At 39.3% G+C, this 9,425-nt stretch overlaps 1 protein-coding gene across 1 annotated transcript; it reads right to left on the minus strand.

Annotated features, from left to right (window-relative positions):
* Positions 1-8: 8 nt before the first annotated feature.
* bccip (BRCA2 and CDKN1A interacting protein) lies at positions 9-7,750 on the minus strand. The gene is made up of 7 exons (XM_055646717.1): positions 7,566-7,750; positions 6,916-6,990; positions 6,747-6,827; positions 4,844-4,939; positions 1,912-2,096; positions 530-698; positions 9-273 (listed from the first exon to the last, which is right to left on the minus strand). The coding sequence occupies exons 1-7, from the start codon at positions 7,710-7,712 to the stop codon at positions 103-105; spliced, it is 924 nt and encodes a 307-aa protein (XP_055502692.1). The 5' UTR covers positions 7,713-7,750; the 3' UTR covers positions 9-102.
* Positions 7,751-9,425: the final 1,675 nt, after the last annotated feature.

The following is a 9,425-nucleotide window of genomic DNA, read 5'->3' on the forward strand; positions in this document are numbered from 1 at the left end:
ATTTCAGATTTACTTTGTAAACGTTTAATATTCTTTTGTCTAAAAAACAAATTTTATTTGTTCATTAAAACCATATCAATGTAAAGTATTTTGAAATATTGTTTATACAGATAAGTATTCTTTGAGTTTATCCATAACTGCATTTAAACGGTCAGCAGGAATTAGCATCACAACACGAAGAGGTTTCATGGGAACGTCATCAAATGACCATCGTCCAGAGAGACAGCTGTCACACTCATTTTCCACGCTGTAGCTGAATTTCAGGGTAGATTGCTAGAACAAAGGCAAATAATTAGAAATGGGAAATCAAAATCAAGGTACAAAACAAAATATTTGATTTTATATTATGATGGATGCATATGTTTCACAGGTATAACATTAACACAGGAATTCATTTCACTGCACCTTCGTGTGCATGTGACGAATAAAATTGACTTTGAAATGTGGGACATGCTAACTCTGACATAAGCTCGAAGCATTAATGATCTAACCTAACACCATTGAGCAAATGGCAAGAGGAATAACCCACCTCATAAAAGAACTCGTCTTCTGCATTTGCAAACATTAAATCTTCTTTCGGTTTGCCCTTTTGATTTGGCTTTTTCTTTGCAACTTCAACACAGGCCTTGCTGATGATAAGGTAATAATGACACTTGCCACAAGATTTACCAGTCTTCTGGGCGTCAACCAACTCTGCTCTAATCAAAAAGTAAGAAAAAACTAGGTAAACATTTCCATGACATGGCTTACAAATAGGATAGTAAATTGAAGTGCACTATTTTCAATGAATTTAAGAACATTGCAGAACACAGCAACGTTTGAAATCAGAAATAGAAACAAATCTTCAGAAGCACTCAGTATCAATGGAAGAATGTGCAGCATGATCTTCCATTAACTGAAGCATAGTTACGGTTTCTTAAAATATCTACTATATTATTTGATTATCACTGCATCTGTGACATGCATCATAAATATCCTCCCCATTGTTTCATCCCTTCATTTGTTAGAACTTGGCTCCAACTTTCTAGTTACAAGACTATTTAACTGCTCTTAGTCTTGTGGAAAGTGGAAAGATGTAGATAACCGCAAATTGTGGGTTTCCTAGATTATCCATTGAACCAGGCTGATTTACTGCTGAATTGCTGTTGGGAGTGTAAGGCACAAAATTCAATCACTATGGCAGTATGCAATTCTGCTATTTACAATTGCTGCCTGGTTACACTTATTTTCAAGTGCCTTATGGCGAAGGTGTAGTAAACAGTAAAAGTAGAGCATTTATTGATGCCAGGTCACTGGTTGGTGACCCATGATACCTTATGGGTGCCCAGCTGTAAGCTGCTAGATCTGTAACATTCATTGTAGTTTCATTTATCCCGCAATAATACAAACTGTTATGTTAGAGATGATTTTGAAATGTAAGCTTTGTCACTAATAGCTTATGTAGGCTGTAAAATGTGCATCCATTTCAGTGGTGCCGCAAAATGAGAATTAGACTGTTCTTGAAAGTTACTGGAAGGCATGAAATTAGGCAAGATGCACCAACATTTAAAAAATACTGATATGGATCTTTTAAGTTCCAGAAATAAAACTTAACTCTATATCAACAAATGCCATGCCAGAATTCTCAGCCGTTAAATACAAAGAGCAAATACAAAGTGCGTAATGAACATCCTGCCGTCACCTCGTCTCTTTTTATAAAACAGAACACGCTAACCAGCAAGTACAATTACCACAGATGCATTGAACAGCAGACTGCCTTAAACACTAATCAATACTTTGTTTCTATCCATAACAAGAACTTTTAACCAGTCTCACTGTACAAGTATGAGATTAGATTAGAAATGCAAGTATTCCTCCTGTTCACAAACAAGCCTTTTATTACAACATAATTGCTCAGTATGTGATCCTTACTGGAGTTGTTTGTGCAGGGGCAGAGCGATCTGAGGTGGCACATTAATGAAGCGCTCACTGATGAGAATGTTCACAGGCTTGCTGTTGTCATTTAGTATTTTTTCCAGCTGCTCAGCTGCCGTCTGATGATTGGTCTTGCACTTGCTCAGAACCAAATCTTTAATCTGTTCTACTGATTCAGTTCCCTAAAATGAGAACAACATCAGATAGTCAAACTGATCATTACAATATCAAGATATAGATGTGTAGCAAAATGTCGCACCATTTCTCACAAGAAACATACAAATCATTCACATTGTAATTCAAAACATTACAAGAGCTAGAGCTAGTAGACAAGATATAGTAGCTTCAAATGTTTATCATATTTTGCTATATGGAGTCAATTGCAGCTCATTTTGAAAGCTGTAGGGAAATAAATAGTCATCAAGTATGGGAAAGTTTTTTTTTGGCCCACACCATTCATGTTTTATAGCTGAACTAGTCCGGTTTGCCTGCATGAAGAAATTGCCCTTCGGGTTCTTAAATCTTCACGCCTTAAATCCATGCTCTCTAGTTCTGGACCCGTCCACTCTGGGGAAAAAGACTGACCATTTATCTTATATTTGCTTCAGGATTTTGTCTACTACATAATTACTCAGTATGGGGTCCTGACTGGAGCTCAGCTCTTACACTCCAGGGAAAATGTCTCAGCAGTTCCATACAACTTTGCCCTCAAACTTTAGTAACATCCTGGTGAATCTTTTCTGCACCTATTTCAGCTTAATGACATCCGTCCATGCAGGGTGACGGGAACAGCACGCAATACTCCAAATGTGTTCTGAGTTCTTGTACAACTATAGCACATCATTCCAACTCCTGTATTCCATGTCTTTATCAATGAAGGCACACATGCTAAATGTCTTTTTCACCACCCTATTGACCCACATTGCCACTTACATGGAATTCTATCTGTACCTTTTGGTTTCTCTACTCAATAACTCTAAAGGGCCCTACCATTTACTGCTCAAGTGCTTCCCTGGTTTGGGTTAAATTTCATCCGCCAGAGTTGACAACCTTATGTAAACTTAGATAGCCCTCCTTGTTTAGGTATGTTACAAAACCTACCTGAATCGTGGCTGAGCATCTGCCCCACCCCTTGTGTGTGATTTTGGAGCTGTTTGGAGGGGGCGGGTTTAAAACCCGATTTTTACTAGGCTGTTCCAATCGCAGATGTTCAGCCTAGTAAATCATTAACGGAGAATCGCTGCAAGACCCGGTCCCAAAAGCTATTATTAGTTTTATAGGCCTCGAATAGTAGATATAATAAATTTAAAAGCTCTCGTTCAGTTCGCAAGCTTTCGCAGCCCCAGAGTTTTATAAAGCAAACAATTAAAGGTATGTACCTTATTTTTACATTAAATGGGGCATGTATATAACCCTATAATTATAATTATCTATAACGAATAGTCATTTTTGGGCTTTTTATATCCCGCAGTATTTTTTTCTCGGCATTTGAGGGCACTAATCTAGCGCGCTGTCAACATTCCAAACCTGCGCGTTCACAGAAACCCACTAGAAAACCGATTTAAATGGGCATTTATTTACAGCAATTGAACACTAAATTCCTTCCATTTGGCCTATAAATTAATGTAAATTAGATATAAAAATCATGTTATATTGTGAATTATTTGTGAATAATCTTTGGACACTTAGGCTATTTAAAAATGTTAATCTTTCCTTAAGAAATGTGCTTTTGACTATCCAAGATCACAGCTTTTTTGTAATGCCCATTGAAAATCAATAGGGAACAAGATGCTAATTTCCGAGTATGAAAATGGTCATAACTTTTTTAATACTTGAGATATGAAAGTGAATTAGGTGTCAAATTAAACTTATTGTTATGCTTTATCTGATGGGATAAATTGCAGACTTGATTTTTTAAATCTCAAAATTTTGTAACATTGCTACCTTGTTATCAAATGTAATATCAATTTTGGTAGCATCAAATTTACTAATTATGATAGACTACCATGACATCCAAACCATCAATATAGATGACAAACAAGTGTGGACAAGTTCTTTGCTGCCCATAACTGGTCACAGGCCTCCAAACAGAAACTGGGCCTCTACTACCACCTTCTGAATCCTTGCACCAAGCCTATTTTGAATCAATTGGCTAGCTCACCCTGGGTTCCATGTGGGCTAGCATGGGAGTTTATTAAAAGACTTGCTAAAGTCCATATAGACTAATGCCCACAACCCTCAACAATCCTTTTGGTGACATCTTCAAAAATTCAAGATTGAGATACAATTTCCCACACAGTTGCAAAAAGATAAAGATATATGGCCGATCCATTTTTCCCCCTGAACCCCATTCTCCGGCCTTCTCCCCATAACCATTGAACAACTTTGCAATTGCTCACTCTAAGTTCGAGCAATATTGATGCCAGGTTCTTTGTCTGCCTTCATGTAGATACCCATTTTGTGAATTGTTTGAGTTCTTCTCAAAACATAAAGTGGTGAACCTATGATGCAACTGACACAATGGCGGTGTACGGTTGTTATTTTGCCTTTAATTTATGTTGTATGTTATCAGTTTTATATACAAGAACAAATGGTGAACATAGAAACGAAAAATAGCAAAATCAGCAAGTGATTCAATTAATTTGCACAAGGATGTAGTAGCACCTCACAAAAGTGTTTTACTTGCAGTCACCATGGTTAAACAATAAAAATGTAAAACTCAATGGTATTTCATGAACTTAGAAGTTACCATTCTTGCAATTGCAAAACAATTAAGTTTTTAAGAGGACCTAATGCAGAACAATTAAGCAGCCAGAGTTACAATTACCACGATTCAACAATGTATAGATGACCAAACATTATTCAAGTGTGAAGACTAGTTCAGTCCCAAAGTTCTGTTTGGACCACTTAATGCATGTAATCTACATACCTTTCCTTCAGTCAGATTTACAACTGTGATAAATCCAAAAATACCACCCTCGTCACCTTCGTCACCCTCGTCATTTTCATCAAAAATTTCAGCTTGCTTTGAAATAGAAAATAACATTAGGTTTCTGAAACCTGGCTTCGTTTTAATTTCAGAACACATACAATTATAGTACACTACGTAAAACACTAAGTTTGACAGGAATATCAAAGTTGTTATACGTCAAGTTCTTATTCTAAGACGCATCGTTAGCTTGTAAAGGTAACTTTAAAAGAAAAAACAATATTTAATAATTGAGATTGTACTATTCTTATTCCTAGCTGAAATGTATGTGGAACAATTCAAATACAAGATTTGGGGATGGAGAAATCAGGCAATATTAAATATTCACCTGAACCATTTACCCATTCTGATAGACCTGCTCTGCACATAAAATATTCTATTTTACTCTTCTGACTTCTAACTAGCTGCATGACAGCAGCAGGTTCTCAAATAGCCACAGAATTCTCATCCATGTAAATGATCAGCATGCCCAATATCTGTGCAGGTATGTTACAGCAAGGGATTCTATGGGATAAGATAAACATGCATTTGGAAAGACAGGAATGAAGGGATCGTCAGCATAGCTTTGCCTGTGGGGAGATCTTGTCACAAATGTGTTTGTGTTTTTTGAGGTAATTAAGAAATTGATGAGGGTCGGGCAGTAGATGTAGTCAACATGGACTTCACCAAGACCTTTAATAAGGTTCTGCATGGTAAGCTGCTCTGTGATGTCAGATATCATGGAATCTCAGGAGAGATAGCAAGTTGGATGTATAATTTGCTTTATGGCAGGAAGTACAGGTTCACGGTGAAATGTCTTTTTAACTGGAGAACCACAACTAGTAGTATGCATCTGGGGTCAGAGCTTGGCCCTTTGTTGTGTGTTATCTGTATCAACAATTTAGATGAGAATGTACAAGGCATGGTTAGTACGTTTACAGACGATACTAAAACAGGTGGTATCATAGCCAGTGAAAGAGGTTGTTGAGACATACAGCAGGACCTTGATCAGCTGGGCAGTTGAACCAAGGAATGGCAAACAGGCTAATTGTATTTGGGAAGTCAATGGAGGGTAGATTTTCATAGAGAACGGTAGAGCCCTGTCGAGAAGAGGGACCTGGGAGTACATGCATAATTCCTCTAAAGTGGCGACACAGATAGACAGGGTGGTGAATAAGGCTTTTGTTATGCAGGCCTTCATTAGTATGGACATCGAGTATAGAAGTTGTAAAAAAAACATTGACAATGCTGCACTCAAGTTTTGTTCAGTGCTATAGGAAAGATGTCATCAAGCTGGAGAGCGTGCAAAAAGGATTTACGAGTATATTGCCAGGACTCAAAGAACTGTGTTATGGGGAGAGGATATGCAGGCTGGGAATCATTCCTTGAATCATTGTAGACCGAGGGATCTTATAAAGGTGTATAAAATGAGGTACATGGGGTCAATGTATTATAACTTCTAATTAAGTAATGTTTAAGCTACCACATGCAATTATTTAATAACAATTACATAAAAGTCTGAAATAAGCACTGTCTAAATTTCTGAATGTTTCCTGCATTCGGCTTTAAGACTGATTTTTATGGTTCTGCTTTTCAGTAGATATGAAAAGTTTGCATACAAAAGATAAAAACAAAACATTCATCGAGAGATCAAGAAAATCTCACTTTTAATTATAAAATATTAGTTAATTTTAACAAGCTGTACACAGAAAATTTGGTGGGGTCATCAACCAATTTCAGAAATCGAAGAAATCAAACCAATAGCAATATTCTTATTACCCAGTCATTATTATTCCCCTAAATTCTGCTCAGATACATTTTAAACCAATGTATGATAACCATTTTATAGTTGATGTTGCCATACCCGAATAACACTTCCAACATAATTTTGCTGTATGATGGTATCAGCTAATTCCGAGATATTCATGCTGGCCTTGAGAAATAACTGTAAACAATAAAGACAACAGTTGTTAGCATATGAACCAAACCACGTAAATTTTCATATTGTAAGATAGCTTTACACTTCACGTTACCTGCTGTAACAGTCTCTTAATTCCATTGCAATCGCCGTCAGATATAGCGTGCGCTTCAAAATCTACTTGTACTTCCTGCAAAGCAGAAAACATGGACAATGAAAATTGGATACAGTAACCCCCCCCCCCCCCCCCCCCATGTAACAGACCATATGGGGGGGGGGGGGGATAATGTCTGTTATTGCCGATTGTCCACGTGTAATATGTAGCATTTCATGTGTAGAGACCCAACAATAAAATTTAGTTTGAGCAAGAATTGCACTGCCAGAGGTGGCTTTTCTCAACTGAAAACAAACCCTTAACTATCCAAAGCTCCAAGGTGCTTATACCAATACAGAAAGTGGTGGTGGTACGGCACGACCGTGAAAGTAGTATGGATCGGCAATGACATTGGCACCCTCCCACCCCTACCGTGCTCACTCCTCCCTCACAGTTGTAGGCCCACTATCTTCCCCCACCCACGTCCCCCAACAGGCATCATCCCCACCCCATCGGCACAGCACCTCTCCCCGCCACCCCAGCCCCCTCCTCCTCAGAAACACTCCATTTCACTACCCGCCCGGGCGCGCAGTTCAGCCCCGCTGCATCACCCGGATCCCCGTCACCCCTGCTGCCACGTGGGCCCGGGCCCGGGCTCCCGCTGAACGCACCTGCTGCAGGTCCAGCTCGGAGCTGTCGCCGCTTCCATCGGACTCTCCACCGGACCCGGTCTCTCCCCCCGATTCGGATCCAGACCCAGACCCGCTGCCGTTCCCCACCGCCTCGACCACAGCGCGGCGCTTGGCCCGCGACGCCATCTTGCTGAACTACCGCCTCCGGAAGTCCACCCCACAGACACTCCCCCGTCCAGCACCACAGGCGGTGCGATGGCGGCAGCGGCCGAGTCGTTAACCAATCTCCCGATAAACTGCGCCTTCTACAGGATTCTGCCATTGTTAGCAAAATTGCTGCGGGTTTGTTGTCCAAGTGATGACTCTGTTGAGCAAAGATCGTAGAGGGACAAGATAGACCACTCCTTCGAAATTCAATGGGCTGACGTGTAGTACGCAACGGAACGTCACGGCCGCCATTTGTTACAGCGACACTCGACTTCCGGTATTCCACCCGCTGTGATTCAAAGCAAAGATTATAGAGCTCCGCTATAATCTTTGATCCAAAGCAAAGATCCTCAAGTATCTTGTAGCGGGAACAGACCCCTCCTTTGTGTAGTTTCCCTTGCATTGTATTGCTTTAACACACACTGCAAAAAATTAAATTTAACGTATATATATTTAATATATTTATATGAATGTGTGTCTGTGTGTGAGAGGCAAGTTAGAGATAATAGTTTATTCTCATGTATCAGAAGCTACTTTGATTTAAATAATCGCTATTAATTTATTTGTCTTGTAAGATGATATACATAAACCATAAAGGCAATTATATATATAATTATATAGTAATAATATATATATGCATATATATATTTACACACACATATATATACACATACATATATACACACACATATATACACATACATACATACATATACACATACATATCCACACATACAAATACACACATACATATGGATACATTTATATGCATACATACACACATATAAACATATATATACATACATATATACACACATATACATATACATGCATATATATACACATACATATATATTTATACATATGATTAACATGTAGAGGAACCAACGAGAGAGCAGGCTATTTTAGACTGGGTATTGAGTAATGAGGAAGGGTTAGTTAGCAATCTTGTTGTACTGCCCCCTTGGGCAAGAGTGACCATAATATGGTTGAGTTCTTCATTAGGCAGGCAGTGACTAGTGGGGTACCGCAAGGCTCAGTGCTGGGACCCCAGCTATTTACAATATATATTAATGATCTGGATGAGGGAATTGAAGGCAATATCTCCAAGTTTGCGGATGACACTAAGCTGGGGGACAGTGTTAGCTGTGAGGAGGATGCTAGGAGACTGCAAGGTGACTTGGATAGGCTGGGTGAGTGGGCAAATGTTTGGCAGATGCAGTATAATGTGGATAAATGTGAGGTTATCCATTTTGGTGGCAAAAACAGGGAAAGCAGACTATTATCTAAATGGCGGCCGTCCGACTAGGAAAAGGGGAGATGCAGCGAGACCTGGGTGTCATGGTACACCAGTCATTGAAAGTAGGCATGCAGGTGCAGCAGGCAGTGAAGAAAGCGAATGGTATGTTAGCTTTCATAGCGAAAGGATTTGAGTATAGGAGCAGGGAGGTTTTACTGCAGTTGTACAGGGTCTTGGTGAGACCACACCTGGAGTATTGCGTACAGTTTTGGTCTCCAAATCTGAGGAAGGACATTATTGCCATAGAGGGAGTGCAGAGAAGGTTCACCAGACTGATTCCTGGGATGTCAGGACTGTCTTATGAAGAAAGACTGGATACACTTGGTTTATACTCTCTAGAATTTAGGAGATTGAGAGGGGATCTTATAGAAACTTACAAAATTCTTAAGGGT

Source organism: Leucoraja erinacea, chromosome 15 (genome assembly GCF_028641065.1).
Source record: "Leucoraja erinacea ecotype New England chromosome 15, Leri_hhj_1, whole genome shotgun sequence".
NCBI lineage: Eukaryota > Metazoa > Chordata > Chondrichthyes > Rajiformes > Rajidae > Leucoraja > Leucoraja erinaceus.

Bases quoted from the DNA above. Each gene is read 5' to 3' on its own strand.
- bccip (XM_055646717.1), bottom strand. From the start codon at position 7,712: ATGGCGTCGCGGGCCAAGCGCCGCGCTGTGGTCGAGGCGGTGGGGAAC. The intron at 6,828-6,915 runs GTAACGTGAAGT...TATTGTTTACAG, and splicing joins TTAAGAGACTGTTACAGCAG to TTATTTCTCAAGGCCAGCAT. The intron at 699-1,911 runs GTAAGGATCACA...CTTTTTGATTAG, and splicing joins CCCCTGCACAAACAACTCCA to AGCAGAGTTGGTTGACGCCC.